The 19,708-nt window shown below is 37.0% G+C and overlaps 1 protein-coding gene across 1 annotated transcript in view; it reads left to right on the plus strand.

Moving 5' to 3' along the window:
• LOC102920417 (killer cell immunoglobulin-like receptor 3DL1) overlaps positions 1-19,708 on the plus strand; it is a 69,545-nt gene that overhangs the window by 48,637 nt on the left and 1,200 nt on the right. The window contains exons 4-5 of the mRNA XM_076563441.1: positions 16,969-17,392; positions 18,542-18,847. Of these exons, the coding sequence (XP_076419556.1) occupies positions 16,969-17,392; positions 18,542-18,847 (730 nt within the window). The remainder of the gene's footprint in view (positions 1-16,968; positions 17,393-18,541; positions 18,848-19,708) is intronic.

The raw sequence follows: 19,708 nt of genomic DNA on the forward strand, positions 1-19,708 counted from the left end.
GGTTATGGATATTTGCCATTGTTTAGGGTGGTTGTTTACAAGTTGTTACTGGTAATGGTCAGGAAAAAAGCTAAACAAAGGAGATAAGATTCAGGGTGCGTGTTTTGAAATGAAAAGTGGAGTATACCAATGTGATAGGATAGAAGGGTAGCTCTTTGAATCTACTCTGAAAACAAAAAAAGGGGGATATAAAAATGATAAGATTAAGCCGGGCGTTGGTGGCGCACGCCTTTAATCCCAGCACTTGGGAGGCAGAGTCAGGCGGATCTCTGTGAGTTCGAGGCCAGCCTGGGCTACCAAGTGAGCTCCAGGAAAGGCGCAAAGCTACACAGAGAAACCCTGTCTCGAAAAACCAAAAAAAAAAAATGATAAGATTAAAAAAGAATTCAGGTTACTGAATTTCATTTTAAAAAGCAACTACTAGTATTAAATATTTTACATGGATTTGGATCTTTGTATATTGATAACAATTTAAGTTTATTTTTGTTAGAACATGTCTACTCTTATGCAAGAATTGTACCCATATAACTCATTTAAAAATGTAATAGAAATTTCTAGTCCTTGAAAGATATTATTAGCAACTAAGTAGGATATAAAGAAATGCAAGTTAGTAGTTATTCATTACAATCAAACTTGTAGTCATATAAGGTATGTTTTCAAGGTCAAACAGAAATATATTTTAGATAGGTTGTCTTCAAACACTTTAGAGATTTACAGAATATGACATTTAAGATATTTTAATAACAAAGGTTCTTTTGTTTACAATGAGACATGTCTGCTCATGGCAGCAACAATCCACATCAGAGAAGATGATGGGAATTGAAGAAAATCCACAGAGGTTTACTTTCTTTGTGGCAAAAGAGAGCCACTGGGCAAGAAAGTACTCTTGTCTTGACTGCTGGCAGTTTGTGTCCAAATTGGACAAGCAGGACACAAAAGAAAGCAGCTGCCAAAATTTTGCCAAGGCTAAATAGAACAGTCCTTCAGAACAATCTGCTTCACAGAAAAGTCAGTCAGATAGTTTAGGCCTGTAGTTCAAAGATGGATGCCCCAACATTACAGATGAACTTTGGGTGACAGTCTAGGCAGCTCACCGTTTCTGCCATTTCTCACAATTTTTGGAAGTCACTTGCCTGCACTCCCTGCATACTAAGATAATATTACTTCCTTCTCCAATCTCTGAGGGAATTAAAAACTTTATAGCTACACTTATAGTTTTCCAAGTTACAGATTCAGATATTAAACTCACTAAGACATATAAAGTGTATAGAATGGAGGGACATTAAAAGACAATTTTGATAATGCAAATTAGGATAGAAAATGAATTAGATACAACTTTTGGAATCACCAAGATAGGATAGATTATGGAGTATTTTCTCTGAATTTGTCAAATGTTTATGGACTAGATATTTTTCATGTACTCATTGCCTGAATATATTGTACATAGTTATGTACTTATTGTATATAGTTTTTCTTATATTAGTTTTCCCCTACTTTTTAAAAATTTAGACAAAAAGGGGAAATGTGGTAAATTTTTTGTGCTCTAACAAATAAAGCTTGCCTGGAAATCAGAGGGCAGAGCTAGCCATGAGTTAAGCATAGAGGCCAGGCAGTGGTGTCACATGCATTTAATCTAACACATGGGAGAAGGAAAGAGGAAGTGATGTGGCTGGGCAGAGAGAGGAAGTGATGAGATGGGGTGGAGACAGGAACTTGACTCCATTTACAGGGGTTGGATTTGGTAATATAAGAGGTGAAGTGGCTAGCTCCTTTGTCTCTTTGATCTTTCAGCATCCAGGCTGATATCTAGCTCCGAGTCTTTATTTTAATACCAATTAGGATTCAAGCTACAGTGGAACAGTGTTCTAACCTTCACTGAGGACTTAGCCCTTCACACTGGTTGTCAGCTGTGGGGATCCTTGCAAATGCTATGGGTGGCAGAGAAATAAACATTGAAAGAAAAGAAGGAAACTCAGTTCAGCATGACTTAGTTGTCCTGACTGGTGCAAACTTCTGGAGTCTGAAAACAGTTTGTTTTAAGCACATTGAAACAGTACACTTTGAAGGGAAAAAAGTATCCCGATATAATGCAGTCCCTAATGCAAAAGGAAGTATAATGGCATCAAAAGTCAAAACATTGTACATGTAATTTGTTCCAAAGATAGACTGTAGAGATAGGCTACCTGTATTAATTTAAGGGTCTAGGGAAAGCTCTTATGTGTTCTCTATCACACAAATAGCTTAGTGATCATTGGACTATTAACCAACTCTGTTCCTAGTTCATGGAGCCTGAGGGAGTACCTGGCTATGCAGATAATGTAAAGGATTCAAAGTCTAATAAGCATCTGCAGTCCTCATTTTGGAGCTTGATATGGCCTGGCCTTTCAGAGAAAACAGTGTTTATATAGATTATTAGCTACTTCTAGACCTGCTTATAGGAGATTGATAGGATCTGAACCTTCAGACAACAGAGATCACCAGGTTATTGATCACTTTTAATCTCTAGATGGAGGAAAAAAATCAGGCTACACATATGTTTTTTGAAAAGACAACCATGGATGTTTGAACTTCTTGGCTTCCCTAGTGGTCATTGGGCACAAATATTTTGTTTTCCTAACATGTATTCAAAATGAAAATTAAATAGAAAGTTTTCAGAAAAATTTAATCAATTGGAAATCATAGTTTATCATAATGAGCAAGTTTAAGAAAGATAAAATAACATATATTTCATTATGTTGAATAAAATTAAAAATTATGCTTCTATTTTTTATTTATTATTAATTTTTATGTTAGCTAACAAAATATATCATTTCCTCATGTATATATATATATATAAGTACATGTAAGTATATATTGTATATATTTGTATTATACTGTATGTGTTTTTGTGTCTGTGACAGAGAGAAAGAAGGAGAGAAACATTGCTGTCTCTTATGATGATCCATGAGACTTGTAGAGGCAGATATGACAGAGAAGATGAGGAGAATAAAAAGGGTGGAGAATAAAGGATGGTGGGTGAGAAGAGCATGTAACAGGAAAGCAGAAGAGAGACCAAGCTAGAAGTAGAAAGGAAACCAGAAGGAGCAGTGGGTGTGATCTAAAGTCTTCAAAGAATAAATTCAGGCATTTCTCAGACATGTCAGCCCGAAGTCCTAAAACACTATATAGAGACAAACGACCATCTTGGAACATCTACAGCAACCCCTACCAAACTTCAAGGATCATCACAAAAGAAGGCATTGAGAGAGCATAAGAGCTAGAAGATGGGAAGGAGTACAGCAGAGGCTGGTCTCTGAACATGACAAGGCTGTTATACAAATGAAAGCACCACAGCTGTAAAACTACCTAGTGGATCAGCAAAAAGATTGTGCGACTGTATCCATGGTGTGCTGATGACTAACAGTCCTTCAAGTATATTCTCAAGATAGGTGTACTCTTGTTTCTAAATGTTTTAGGCAATTGTAAATGTCAGTATTATCTTGACATATCTGCTAGTGTGAATTTTAATTTAAAATGTCAACTTGCTAGAATCCAGAATCACTTCAAATATCTAAGAGTTGAATAAACCACAGAGAGTTTGCATGTTGGCATGTCTGGAGCAAAATTTTCTGGTTCATTATAATTAGTATGAAGAGATCTGCTCAATATATAGTGAGTGGCATAATTTCCTAAGTAGAAAGTCCTTAAAGTTTTAAGAGTCAAGTAAACAAGTTGAATATAAATAGACATTCCTTGATGTGATTTTTATTTGTAAATACAATGTGACCACTGTCTCTTGAGGGACATTACTTTTGATTCATCCACAAAGGTGAAATTGCAAGTGAAACAAAAATTTCTCCTTCAAAAATAAAAATAAAGACAAAAATGCTTACAAGCAAGTGTGGTAGTCAACACCTATATTCCCAGAATTGGGTAGGATGGAAGAGAATTAATTCAAGTTTGAGGCCAGTCTTGGCTTCATGACTGAATTCTGGTACAACCTGGGCTGCTTAATGTAGGCTGTCAGGAAAAATATAAAAAGAAATTTAAGATGAAAAGAGAGACAGGAATTTTAGCAACCTTAAACAGTTTTAGGGAAAATGCCTTGCATGTTGGAAATATAAACAGAAGGATTCTTTGTTTCTTCTGCAATTCCCCACAAGACCAACTAAGTATTTCAAAAAAAAGAACTGCTTATTTTGCATTTGAAGTAACGAATTTAGAAAAGTGTGGTCAGTAACTGAGACCTCACACCTCCTGTGGGTCCTACTACCTCACAATTACCTGTGGTTTTGAAGGCACACAAACAGGAAGCTAACTGGACTGCAGCTATATCAGCATTTCAACCCACAAAAAAAAAACCTTCCTGTGTCCCCAAAGTGTCCTAAATGAAAGCGGATTATCAAGGAAGACAGGGCTCCCCAAAAGCTAGACTGTCTCTTAACAGGGAGACTAACTTATTTTAGTGACAGGCAAGGATAGTCTACTCTCCTTAGCATTTTGCTAATGTGACGTAACTGTCTGGAGCTGTGGGGTTTGGCTGCCTCTCTTCAACCAATGACATACTGTCTGTGTTTCAGGGTGAATGAAAATTATTGAGAGGAGACTGAGAGACTGAAAACTACATTTGAATCCTCAAGACTGTGCTTATTTTGAAAAGAAAAATGTGTTGTGAATATGCAGAAAGACATATGATAGTTAAAGATATTTATAAGAAATCATAGACAGGCCGGCAGTGGTGGTGCACGCCTTTAATACCAGCACTCAGGAAGCAGAGCCAGGCAGATCTCTGTGAGTTCAACGCCAGCCTAATCTACAGAGCAAGATACAGAACAGCACCAAAATTACACAGAGAAAACCTATCTACAAAAACCAAAAAGAAAAAATTTAAAGTAATGATAGATGAATGACAAGCAGAGATAAATAATGAGCAGAATAAAGATGTGTAAAAATAGATGATTGGAAAAATAGTTTAACAAATCACAAATATATAAATGACGAGAGATGATTTGATTGATAGAATGAAGAGGATAGAAAAAAAGATGATTGATAGCTAATACGTGTGTGTGTATATATTTATGTATACAGATTATAGATAGATGATAGATACATACATACATATAGATACATAGAAAAATACAAAGATGACTAGATATGTGGTAGATAAATAATAGATTCATAGATCATAGATAGATAATAGGTGCTAGAAAGATAGTTACCAAAATGATTACAGATTACAGTGACATACATAATGGATATACCCAAACTTATTGTCAGATCATTAAGTACATAAATAAAATATTGTAGAGGTATAATACAAGGAAGTTAACAGCATACCAGAAAGCTCTAGAACAAAAAGAAGAAATCATACCCAGCAGGAGGATAGGGCAAGAAATAAACAAACTCATGTTTGAATTTAATACAATACAAACAAAATAAATACAAAGAATCAATAAAGCAATTTTACTCATCAGGAAAAACAATATTGACAAACCCCTATCCAACTTAAATAAACCATAGGAAAAATATCTAAATTAAGAAATAAGTCATGAACATGAGATATAAAAATAGAGAAGGTTAAATCAAAGGAATCCTAAGGACATACTTTAAGTACCTGTACCATTTTTCCAAATTGGAAAAATCTAGAAGAAATGGATAATTTTCTCTATGCACACCACTTATAAAGGATAAAAATTAAATAAAGATTAGATAAGCAATTTAAGTGGACCTGTAACCACTACTGAAATCAAAGCAGCAGTCAATAAAACATATCCTCAGCAAAAAAAAAAATAGATTTAGCACAAAATTCTGCCAGAATTTCAGAATTAATGCCAATATCCCTCCAGTTATTCCACCTAATATAAAAAGTGTATTTTATGAGGCCACAGTCACCCTGATACACAAACCAAGCTATGGTCCTTGGTAAATGGTAAAAGTCAATGGTAAAAGTGGGTTTTCTTTAGCCTGGTATAAGAGCACACACTGATTAAAGGATGTGTGAATGTGTGCATGTGAGTTCTGGTGCTTGTAAGGGCAGAAGAGGGCACTGATGGGATCCCCTGGAGCTGGAGTCACAGGCAGTTGTGAGCCTCCTGTTGTGAGCACTGGGAACTGAAGTTGGGTCCTCTGCAAGTACAGAACACACTCTTAATGTATAAGTGATTTCTCTAGCCCTGTACACTCACCATTCTTTACCAAGAACACAAGAAATGTATTTTTATGTCATGTTGTTTCACTTCATTGTTGAGTGGTTGACTTAGAAATATCTGAAAATGGTTAATATGTACAATTTGACAACTTGTCTTTGCATCTTTTCAGACATTTTTATTTTACATGGCTCATTCCTGACTCTACAGCAGTGCTCTTTATTTCAGTAGGATATACACTATTGTCAACAATGAACATAGACATGAAACATCAATTTCCTCATGATGTATTACTAGAAGATTCTGTCAGAGGCCAAGAAGCTGTAAATCACTGCAAAGAACTGGAAACATCTGAAACTGGACTGACTAATGGCCACAGAAATCCTAAAAGTATAGTATGCATATTTAATATTTAGGATCTTCAACATTTTATTATATTGTTAGGCTTATTTTTTCAAATAAACTATACCTAAACCATTTTTCCTTTCCTTACTCCTCTCAACCTCTCATATACGGCCATTTTCTTCTCTCAAATTCATCTTAATTTTTAATTACCTTTAAATATCTACATATATTCCTAATTTTATGAATATAATCAGATTAATGTGTATAATGTTATTTACATTTACATAATTTTATATTGACATTTCTAGCAGATGCCATCTCACAACAAACTTCTTCCTCTTGTTAGTAGAATCTTTCTTTCCTTTCTTCCATGATATTGCCTGAGCCTTAGATGCAGGAATTGTGCTATAATATATCAGCTGGGCTTGAACACCTCATAATCATCTGTTCTCTCTATTTTTTTGTTTTGCGGTTTTTATTTGTGTTTGTTTGATGCTAATCAATGGATTTTTTTCCATTCATGTGGAAGAGCTATATTTCCATGTATCTATAAGGAGAATATTTAGATATTTAGAATGCATTTAGTTATTATACTCGTTTTGAGTTTGTTGAAATTGATAAGTATGAAGCTATTTGCATTCTTCTACAAGCAGCCATCCATTTTGATCAAACCATTTGTTGAAGATACTGTCTTGTTTTCCAGTGAATGTTTTGGGTTTCTTTAGCAAAGATCAGCTATGCTTATATGTCTGGAATTATATCTGAGTTTTCATCTTGATTCCATTGATGAATATGTCTGTCTTTCCACCAATATTGTGGGGTGTTTATTCACATAGGTCTATAGTAGGACTTGAAGTTAGGAATGATGAGAGCTCCAGAATTTCTTTTAGTGTTCATGATAGTTTAACTATCCTGTTAATTTCTCTGTATGTTTACATTAAAGCCTGAAATTGTCTTTTTAAGATCTGTGTAGCATTGTGTTGAAATTTTGATGTGACTGCATAGATGAGATTCTTTAGATTACTTTTGATAGGATGGACTTTTTTTTCTGTGCTATTCCTACTGATACATGAGCATGAGAGATTCTCCATCTTTTGATATTTTTTCAACTTCTTAAAACAAATTTCAAATACAGCAAAAACTTACTTGCTTTGTTTGTTTGATTTTTAAAAGTGGAATTTTATTATTCTAAATACTTACATGATTAATTAAGAAACTGAATAACTATAACATAAAACTGGAATAATTCAGTATAATCACTTTGACTGACTCATTAGAACTATTCTTACAATACGAAAAATAATTATGGGACATGTTGTAAAGAATGTCAGAGGAAACACTGAGTCTTGAATTTAAAAAGCAAAGAGAACACATCAAAAGTTTGAGAACAATAATCAGATTTAACCATTTTGCATAAAGGTGATGGATTCAAGATGCAATTCACTTGTAGTCATGGTAAATACTTCTGCTGAAAAGCTAAAGCCTGAACCATTTCCAAGAAGTTATGATCCACAAAGCCAATGACGAAAAGAGATTTTTTAACTTAGTATGAGAACACACACATTTAATCGAAGCACTTTGGAGGCAGATGCTGGTGGGGCTTTTAATTCAAAGCCAACGTAGCTTGGTCTACAAAGTGCATTCCAGTATAGCCAGGGCTACAGAGAACCCTGTCACACACAAAATTAAAGAACGTGGCAACAAGGGTGGATGTTTCTGTTCTTAAGCTTTCCGAGCTGTGGTCAGGCAGACGCCTCAAGCCTCTTACGACACTTAAAATGTTTTATTCTGGCTCTGCCACTTGTCAGCCAAAGCAGCACCATGCTGTCTGTGCTCCTAAACCTGATCTGTACTGGTGAGTCCTGCTGGGAATAGATGGTGAGCAATAACAGGGTAGAAATATCATCCTGGGAGGTGGAATCTGCTACAGCAGAAACACTGGCCTCCATGTTTTATATTAGGACATGAGTTCATCTTATTTTAGAATAGAACTTATTCTGATTCTAATGTACAGAGGACTAGGCTACTGGAAAAGCAAGATGAGTTCAACATGAGTTTTTCTTTCCAGGCCTCTTCCCAGTCCTCAGGACATTGGCACAAGCAGGTGAGTCCATCTTTAAATATTGAGATACTATCCATTGCAATAGATAGGTTTCATTCTAACAGGAGAGCAGGCATCACAGGGTTTTGGCTGTTGGCTTCTGTGAGTGACTTGTTGGTGAGCCTTCTGAATTGTGAAATTAGGACTCTGAACCCTGTCCATCAGCTCTCTCCTAGATGTCCTAGACACAGCCCTTGGCTGAGTCAGGCATCAACGTATATTGGATAAACTTTTAATTTCTGGTTGTTCAACACAGGGTTTCTCTGTGTTGCCCTATCTTAGAATTTACTTGGTCGACCAGGCTACCCATTAATTCCGATATTCTCCTGCTTCTGCCTATCATGTCCTGCAATTAAAAGTGTGAGCCATAACTCCTGGAAACTCATGACCAAACTTTCTTTAGGCTTCAGGAATTCCACAGAATTTTCTGATCTTATTATTAGGAACTCTGTCTGATATAGTTTTTCTGAGAAAATTTTTATATACTTCTTCTCTGAAGGAGAGTGTTGCTGTCAATTATAGGCATAGTTTTTCTTTTTTCCACTCAGCTGGTCATCCTGGTCTCCTGTGTCCTGTAGGTGTTCGCTCAGAAGTCTGACATTAGCTGTACTGGAAGTCACCCATGTTCTTTTCCTCTTTCATCATTCTGATGTCAGGATCTCTCATGACAATTATATGCTCAGTGATCTTGATGATTTGATTTGAATTTGTTTCATGTCATTTGACCATCTTTAACCTGACCATTTTCAGGTTTCTTCATGTCTCAAGACTGTTGTACAGTAACTTTTCTAAATAAGTTTTTCTCTCCTCTTTTCTAAGCTTTGTTTTTCTAACTTTTTGTAAATATTATACAATTTCTTTGTGAATTTCATATAATATTTTAATAATATTCATTCTGCTCCCAAAACTTATTCTAAATGCCACCTTCATCGTCCCAAGTAAACCTCAATGTTCCTTTACCTTTCTTGAATTTTTTTTTCCATCACAGGCAATTTATTTTGTTCTATTCATTCATAGTTAATACAGAAAATACTTGGAAACATTTCCATATAATGTTTGACACAGAAATCATCAAATAGAAGTATACAATGTTGACAGGAGGAAGTACATTTATAATTTATAACCCCAAATGTATTTATAAATTAGAAATGGAAAGATCTACAAATGAAATTATGAAGGTTCACCAAAGTCATTTAATCTGTCAGTTTCTCATTCATTTTTATGTCTTAATAATATTCTATTGTATGAATAAGCCACAGTTTATTTCTCTCCAGTATTTGATAGCTATTTGAGTTGTTTTAACTTTTTTACTATTAGCAACACACTGCTGTAAACCTTCATGTACATGTTTCATAGGTGCAAATTTTCAGTAGTTTGAGGATATATTCCTAAGGGTAGAATTGTTGAGTAGCAGAGTAACAATGTTTTGCATTTTGACCAACCACCAAACTGTTTTGCCAAAGTGGCACACCATTTTACAAACTCACCAAATCCTTGTTTTTAAGGCTCTGATTTTTGTACAAAAGCATTCAATCATTCTGTCAGACCAAACCAGGAAAAGTAAGCTATAGTTCAGAGCTGTTCTATTCCATTTACTATGCAAAGCCATTCTTGGCGTTTGCAACTCTCAGCCCTTTTGAGTATTCTTGCAGTGTTCACCTTTTCCTCCACCACTTTTTTTTTTCTTCTTTTTTTCTGGCTTATTTCTATCTATTACAAATGTATAAAAAATCCTCCATCAACGCTGCTGATAGCAGCAGAACCTTGAGAAATATACCATTGGTTTGCCACAGAAAAGGAACACATATTGTACTGTAAAGTTTATAAAATTGGCGCAAAACATTGTGATAATGTTACAATATCATTTTTAAGAGTTCAGTGACTAATGGGGAGCCGATGGGATACATGCAGAACTGTGAAAGCAATCTCACTTTGCCAGCTGTACACATAGACTGTAAATCTACATTCAGATCATTTCTGAACTAAGACTATCATCTCAGTTTATCTGATGAGGTCAACCAGGAAACCCTAGAATATACCTTGATTTTTGCAAAAAACAAAATAGGGGGAGGGTTTTCTTCAGCATTTCAGTCCGCGAGTAACAGTATCCTTACAGGCAAAGTGTTCTCTCACTGTCAACATAGAATGAACTGCTGCTGGAGGTCAACTTGGGCTTTAATTTGCATTAGCACTTACATGCATAGTAGTCCAAGTTGTTGACCTCATGACTTTAAAAAGTAACTCTAAAAAAGTAAAATGGCCCTTCTTGGGAGACTAAAGAAAGACATCCAGCCACAGTTGTAAAAAGTCTCCTCAAAACAATATACCCTTTTATGAATTACACCTCAATTTAAAAAAAAAGTAGCCCCAAATAAGAAGCAGCTCTGAAAAAGAAAATATAACTTAAGATATTTGAAAAAAACAAGGTGAATACAGGTTCAAAAATAATTAAGATACATTTTCTTAAGGCTACCTAGAATTAGGCTTTAAAGAATTCTACCATTTCAAGTTTACCACTAGTTACTAGATACCTATTTACAAAAAAGATGTTCACTTTTTTTGTTCCTTTATCAAGAAAAAAATCTACCTTCAGACTATGAAGGTGGTGATGGGGAGGGACTAGAAAACAAGATTCAAACAATCCCATGCAAATATCACATTTTTCAAATGGAAGAACTCCAAACTGCACTAGAAGTTCCAATCACTAAGACACTTTCCATTGAAATGACTTAAGTACAACTACATGGCACCAAGGTTTAGGCCTAATATAGGCCTGACAACCAAGTCCTTGTTTTCTGGAAGAAAGGCCTCAAAAGTCCCACTCAATTCCACATAACAATACTTCAAAGATCAATTAGGTTTTCCTTTCCTTAATATTTTTGTTTTTGACTTCTAATCTTAAAGACTAGATTAAAACTTAGCTCATTTCCCAGAAGGCATTGCTTCCCTTTGCTCTATGAAAGAGTCCACCAAGACCTCTTCCTCAAAACCATCTGGCCCCCAGCCTCCAGCCTGTGCTTGTGATGCATCTTTCTCAACATCCTGAAAAGGTAATGTAGGTAAAATATGCTCATAAACATTAAAACTAGTTGTTAGAAAAACATAACTAGCTTTATAATTTAAGTTTTAAAACATAAATACTTGCAGCTTGATCTGCACTGACAATGATTGTCGAAGGCTAGAATTCAACATTTACAAATTCTCATTCACACACACAAAACACACTATTATCACACAACTTGTGTCTTGAGAGAATCTTCTGCTTTTTAATCTTTGGCCTCCCAGTCAATCCCAATTTGTTGGTGTGGGATTATCTATTGCTTGATTTTTCATGGATGTGTTTAGCTTCTTTGGGTTGAATTTTCCCTTCTAGTGCTTTCTGTAGGGCTGGGTTTGTAGACAGGTATTGATTAAATCTGGTTTTATCCTGGAATATTTTGTTTACTCCGCCTATGGTGATTAAGAGTTTTGCTGGGTATAATAGTCTGGGTTGGCATCCGTGGTCTCTTAGTGTCTGCATGAGGTTTGTCCATGATCTTCTAGCTTTCATAGTCTCTATTGAGTAGTCTGGTGTTATTCTGATGGGTTTACCTTTATATGTTACTTGGTCTTTTTCCTTTGCGGCTCTTAATATTTTTTCTTTGTTCTGTGTGTTTAGTGTTTTGATTATTATGTGGTGAGGGGACTTTTTTTTTGGATCCAGCCTATTCGGTGTTCTGTAAGCTTCTTGTATCTTCATAGGTATTTCTTTCTTTAGGTTAGGAAAGTTTTCTTCTATGATTTTGTTGAATATATTTTCTGTCCCTTTGAGTTGGTATTCTTCTCCTTCTTCTATCCCTATTATTCTTAGGTTTGGTCTTTTCATGGTGTCCCAAATTTCCTCGACGTTTTGTGTTACGACTTTTTTGTCTTTAGTGTTTTCTTTGACTAATGAATCTATTTTCTCTATCGTGTCTTCAATGTCAGAGATTCTCTGTTCCATCTCTTGCAATCGGTTGGTTATGCTTGTTTCTGTAGTTCCTGTTCGTTTTGTCAGGATTTCTATTTCCAGCATTCCCTCAGCATGTGTTTTCTTTATTGTCTCAAATTCATTTTTCAGATCTTAGAATGTTTCTTTCATCTGTTTAATTACTTTTTCTTGGCTTGATTTGATTTCTTCCCATTTTTTGTTCGTTTTTTCTTCGATTTCTTTAAGAGAGTTTTTTATTTCCTCTTTAATGGAGTTTTTCATTTCCTCTTTAAGGGAAATTTTTATTTCCTCTTTAAGAGAGTTTTTCATTTCCTCTTTAAGGAAAGTTTTTATTTCCTCATTGAGGGAATGTTTTATTTCTTCATTAAGGGCCTCCATCATCTTCTTAAAGTCATTTTTAGGGTTGATTTCTTCTGTTTCTTCTGTCATGGTATATTTAGGTCTTGCAGGTGTAGAATCACTAGGTTCTGATGTTGCCATATGGGTCTTTATGTTGTTGCCTGTATTTTTGCACTGGCATCTACTCATCTTTTCCTCTGTGCGGTGCAGGTGGTGTCTGTGTCTGAGAGTGCCTCTCTTGTTCTAATTTTTAGTCTTGGTTTAGTAGGGGTTCTTGGTTAAATTGGTGCTATTGGGCTGTTTCTTCAGGGATAGCTGATTTCAGTTGGTGAATTATATACTTATGATTCTGGTGATCTGGTTTAGTGGCTGGGTAGCGCCTTCTTCTGTGTTCCCAGGTCATGTTTTGTTCATTTGTCAACTCCTCAGCTGATCTTGTTTCTTCAGACTTCAAACTGTAGGCATCTGAATCCTCTCCCAGATGGGTTTCAGCTGAGCAGGGTAGTCTCACCAACACCTCCAAGTTGTTGGGTTTCACAGGATCAGCAGTTGGGCCCTGGGTTGTCCCCAGATGGATTGCCCAGACTCACCCTGGTTCCGATCCACGGAGATAGGCTCTTCCCCAGGTGTTGGGGTTAGGGGCGTCCCCGTTCCAAGCTGCGTCCGCCTGTCTACGTCCCCGGGCCTGTCCACCCCTGTGGCCCGCCGCCACAGGCCCACTTGTCTCCGCCGCTGGGCCTGTATGTTCCTGTCAGCTGCCACTGGGTCTGTCTGCCTCTCCGGGTCGCCAACGGGCCTGTATGTCTCTGCCGGCTGCCGCTGGGCCTGTATGTCCCTGTCGGCCGCAGCCACCGGGCGTGTCCACCTCCGCGGGTCGCCGACCTGCGTCCACCTGTCTCTGCTGCATGGCCTGTCTAGTTCTGTGGACCGCCACCACTGGGCCTGAATGTCTCTGTTGGCCACCGCCGCCGGGTCCGTCTACCTCTGCAGGCTGCTGCCACAGGCCTACATGCGTCTGCTTGCTTTTCTTGAATTTTTATGATTTGCAATTGGGTATTTGGATGGTTTCAATTTATTTTCATTGTATTTTCATTCAGGATTTGTATTTACATGACATATCATGTAATGCATGATCTAAGTCACTCATTCTCCTATATTATAATCAAGTAAACTGTTGGAATGTTCTCTTAACTTTTTATTTTTACATTTATTTGGTGAATTTGTGAATGTGTGTGTGTGTGTGTGTTTGTGTGTGTGTGTGTGTGTGTGTGTGTGTGTGTGTGTGTGTGTGTACATGCACCATGCCACAAGTGTGGAGGTAGAGGAAAACCTGCTGGAATCAATTTTCTCTTTTGACCATGTGCATCCTGGTTTTCAGAGAGTCAAGCTTGGCAGAAAGAGCCTTTGTCCACTTAGACATCCAGCTGGCCCATATATTCTTCCAATTCAGTAGCATATTTTTTGGTCTATGGGGGTGGTATACAAAAATTTTATGTTATTTTTGATTCATTTCAAAATTCAAAATATTTTCTACCCAGAGTTTCATTTTTTTAGGTAGATTGCATCTTTTTTCTCTTATGAAAGATGTTTTTCTTTGTAAAATAAATATATGGAGAATTTCAAACATAACTATTATATGTACATCCTTCCACCCCTTGGAATGTATCCAAAGAACATGACATCCTATGGAATAAATGCTTGTTCAGTTATGTTCTTTGCTGCTCTATTTTCAAAGCCAGGACAATGAAACAACCTGAATGTCCTTCAGCTGATGAATGGATAATGAAATTTTAACACATGTACACTGTGGAATACTCTTCAAAGATAAATGACAATGATTAACATTGACACAGATAGAACCAGGAAATCTCATACTGACCAAGGTAACCCAGACCCAGAAAAACAAATAGTATATTTTCTATTTTGTCACTGGATGATAGCTCTAAAGCTGAATCCGTGTGTTTATTCTCCTAACAATTGACAAGGATTGTTTTTTATTTTTTTCTCATACATTATATCCCTATCACAGTTTCTCCTACATTCATTTCATATTCAGAAAAGAGCAAGGCTCCCTGGGATATTAACAGAGCAAAGAACAAAAAGTAACACTAAGCCAAGGCCCATAAGCTTATATCAACATGGAACAATGAAACCATATAAGAGGAACAGGGTTCCAAGTGTAGGTATAAGAATCAGAGACAGCACCAACTCCCAATTCTAGGAGTCCAAGAAGAACACCAAGCTGTACATCCATAACACTTATGCAGAGTAACTATCGTATATCCATATAGGTTCCCTGATGAACTCTTCAGTCTCTGTAACTGAAGGCCATGATCCATTCTAATTGAATCCTTGGATCATGTTCTGGTGATGCCTTTGACTTCTTGGCTCCTACAATTCTTCCTTCCCCCTCTTATTTGAGCTTCCTGGAGCACTGCCTAATGTTTGGCTGTGGATCTCTGCATCTGCTCCCATCTGTTGATAAATCTGGTTTGATATTGAGGTCTTTGATCCACTTAGACTTTAGTTTTGAAGGGTAATAGCCTGCTTCTTATATCCCTTTGCCTAGAAATTATTGGACCAGTGCATGATTCTGAGATATTGAGGTGATGTTTACCTTTGATATTAGTGCTGTTTCTTGTGTGCAATGGAAGGATGGGTCCTGTTTTCACACCATTCTTCTAGTCTGGATCTTTTCATGGAGGAATTGTGTCCATTGATACCAAAAACAGTAATGACCGATGATTGTTAATTCCTGTTATTTTGGTGGTGGTAGTGGTAGTCTCTCTTTCTCTGTCTCTCTCTCTGTGTCTCTCTCTGTGTCTCTCTCTCTGTCTCTCTCTCTGTCTCTCTCTCTGTCTCTCTCTCTCTCTCTCTCTGTGGGGTGTTGGCAAGTACATGAACATACATGTTCTTCCATTATTTGCCTTTACTAGTGTGAAATTATTTATTTCCTGTTTTTACATGGGTGTAGTTGAAGTTATTGGGATGGAAATGTCTTTCTAGTATTCTGGATCTTGAGGTAGATATTGGTCGAATTTGGCTTATATCATGGAATATGTTGCTTTTCCCAGATATGGTGGTTGAAAGTTTTGCTGGATAGTAGGTCAAGAACGGTGGTGGCATATTGAGTCTTGGGAAACTGAACCTACTGATTTAGAGAGCTACATGTGGTGGAGGGCAGCCTATCTGTTCTTCATGCTGGTGTGGCCTTCACCTGTTCTTCTGACTGCTCTGGCCTGTCCATGAGCAACAGATATCTGCCCAGGTTTTGTTGGTGGTTTCTTAGACTTGTAACTTAATTAAAAAACACTCTGGGAATTATTCATCATGGGGTTTATAGGTTTCTCTTTCTTTTGTGTTTACTTCTTGAGCCTCACCATTGTTCTCTGTAATATTTTACGTCTCTGATTTTAATTCTTTTGCTCTTACACTTGGATGCCTGTGCACTAATAATAATAAACTCCTCTGCCATATAAAGGAGTTCACTGTTGGTAAATAGAACTTTACTGTTTAGTATAACTGGTGATAGTAGTCAGGTCAACTTGTTGTAACCCTGGATAGGTTGACTTTGGTGTCAGCTTCTGTATTTCAGCTGAGATCCTTCCTGTATTTTGAGATCAGATGCTGTTCCTAGATGTACTTCCTGCTGCTTTAAGGGGCCTCAAAACACTCTGCAATGAAGAATAGTCCCTGGCTAGGGTATATGATGGCTGCTGGGTAGCCAGTGTTGCAAGATGTCTACCAGCAAACAGTGATTGCACCAAAGCATAACTCTGTGATTCTATGGGTTTACTGTGTTACTAATAGCAATGTGGATTAGGGGTTACTAACAGAAGCAAGGGTGACTCAAACCTCACTTAAAGCACACCCTAATATGAGTGATTATCATGAAGCCAAAACCCTGGAGTTCAGTGCACAACTTGCAGGCAGCCCAACAGGTTTTAGACATTAGCACTCAGAGCTCAGCTGGTCCAGGGTCTCAATCTTTCTATAGAATTAGGAATGGCCACTGATGACTCTTGAATGTTTCACCTTTCCATCACATAGAAAGTTTGTTTACTTTCTGAATCTCCTAAACATCTCAGCCTCTTACATTGAAGAAGGGATGTATCAAATCAGAGAAAAGTGTTATACAAAGTACAGCAAAGAAGTTGAAAATTGGAGATTTAGCTCTCAGGGATGAAGGAGCAAAATTAAATATTTTCTCTGTGCACCCCTCTCCTGGATATCATGAAAAGCCTTCACTTTCTGGCTGGCCAAGCCATATTGTTCCTTTGGGACAGCGTGTGGAACTTCAATGTGACTCTCCTAGTGGCTATTACACATTCAAGTTGTGCAAAGAACTTGGTAATCCTATCCCTCCAATCCAGGAAAGACCATTCCAGAAGAAATTTATCTTTGGACCTGTGACAACAGAACATGCAGGGACATACAGATGCTATGGTTTGAATTATCATTATGCTATTAAAATTTCAGCCAACAGTGACCCTGTGAAGATAATAATTTCAGGTTCGAGATGATGTTTTGAATGCCTTTCATTTCCCCAAAACTCCCAACCTTGGAATTTTCAGAAACAGTGTTACTAAGAGGTTTGGACTCATAAAGGAGTATTCAACACAGAAAAATAGATAATGTTCTGGGCATAATAAAATATACAAGTTTATACATTATTTTAGTCCCTAAGGCTTCCTGTGTGTTAAATAAGTCAAGGAAAATTGGGCTGGAGGATGGAACTCAGATTTTTAACAATTGATATCAGGATGCGAGAATATCCTGAATTATTTCAGGTGGTAGAACTACAAGGGTTGGTGTAACAAAATAAGGAAAAATTCAGTTGTGGGCCAAAGAAATCATCATGAAGGAGACACCCTGTCGCTAACTCTAAACATGGATGAAGGGTCCAGGTGCCAAGGAATGCATGAGGCTCTAGCAGCTGGAAGGTAAAAACAAACACTTTCCTAGGGATTTCAGTAGATACAGTTTCTGAAGAAACCTGATTTATGCCATTTGAGCTTTTCAGAATTCTGATCTCCACAATAATTGTATTCTGTTTAAGAATCAAATTTGTTGTAATTTGTTATGTTAGCAACTGGAAAATAACATAGGAACTCAAGTCAAGAGCAAATTCAGATGGAGGAAAGGGATGCTCTGAGAGCAGTAAGGTCAGGATGCTAATTCATCAACATGTTAGAGTAAACAATGTTCATGATCCTGGATCAGGAATGCCTTATAGGGATTTGAACCACAGTGAGAGCTAGAAGTCATTCCCTCATAACTATGTTCAGTACTAATTCCTTTATCCTGCCAAGGTTTATACTTTATCCAAAGTTGCATAAAAAAGAAACATAAAGCAGCCTGGTGTGAAGCTTGCCATGTTTCCTGCACTTTCCAGGCTTAGAAAAAGCAATAGGTTCTATGGAAGTAGTACTCAAAAGACACATTGTCATCACAAGCCAGTGGGAAGATATTGTACTAATCCTAGACTGAAATAAGTGGTAAATGGACACAAAGATGGAGGAGTCTGTGTCCAGAGTAGAAGCAGACAAAAACAAGTAAACTGGAGTACTAACAGGGAAAACAGACCAATTGTGGGGGAACCATGGGTCTTCAAGGACACAGAGATTTTTGATCAGGTTCATACAATTTCTTTATTCTTAGGAATCTACAAGAAGCCTTTCCTCTTGGCCTTACAACCTCCCCTGGTGGAATTAGGAGAGAAGGTGACACTGGAGTGTCGATCAGAGATTATGTTTGACACCTTCGTTTTGACTTCACATAAAAATGGAACAATCAAAGACTCTTTCAAGCTTTCTGCAGAACATTATCATGGAGGTTCCCAAGCCAACTTCTCAATAGGTCCTGTGACACCTGATGATGCTGGGACATACACATGTTATGGTTCCTTCAATCACTCGCCATATGAGTGGTCTGAATCTGGTGACCCCATTGACATAAAGATCACAGGTAAGAGCACGTCACCTGCTCAACATTCTCTTTGTGATACAGAAAAATATTCTGTACACTACAAACTGTGGGAGGTCGCCAGAAAAAGGAGTGTAAATAATTTATATAAAGGTAACCTTTTTAAGTGTTTTACTGGCCTAGACAATGAAAAGAAATACACAAGAACAGACCCTTGGTTATAACATAAAGCACAGATACAGGGAGGTGCAAAGTAGATATAAACAGAAAATGACAATTAGGTGAGCATAATATGAACCAGAGAGAATGAAGTCTCTCTACTGACATTCAGAAAATTATTGACTTCTACCTCTATAAGAAGTCTACCAAAAGAGCAAGACAGATCATGTGTCTGACCTGAGTCCAAATACTTAATTTGACTGGTTCTCAATGAGTCTTTAAGCCTTCACACAGGTGGAACCCATGAAGGGCTGAGAATTAGTAAACATGGAATGTGTGCTAAGAGAAAATCTACAAAAAGACAGAAGCCTGCAGGGAAACTTTGATAGTAGAGATGAAAAAATTAGAGCAGATATTAAATATTTCAAGACAGTACTTGTCAGACACATGATATATCTGGTTCTCTTGGTAGAAGTCTTATAAAGGCAGAAGCCAAAATCAAATTCTGAACTAAGTGCTTAGAAAGCAGATGACAGATCACACTTGAGCAGTAAACACACTAGGAGGAACAAGATAGAAAAGATCACCATGGTCTATGTTCAAGAGAAATATAGATATTTATGGTCATTGTTCAAGGGAAATATAGATATTTATGGACTATTATGTACTTTGAAAAGAGAGATTAATTAACACCGATATGTAAATGGATAGAAGAATAAAAAACAGAATGATATTAGATTCTAG

Source organism: Peromyscus maniculatus, chromosome 1 (genome assembly GCF_049852395.1).
Source record: "Peromyscus maniculatus bairdii isolate BWxNUB_F1_BW_parent chromosome 1, HU_Pman_BW_mat_3.1, whole genome shotgun sequence".
Taxonomy (NCBI): Eukaryota; Metazoa; Chordata; class Mammalia; order Rodentia; family Cricetidae; genus Peromyscus; species Peromyscus maniculatus.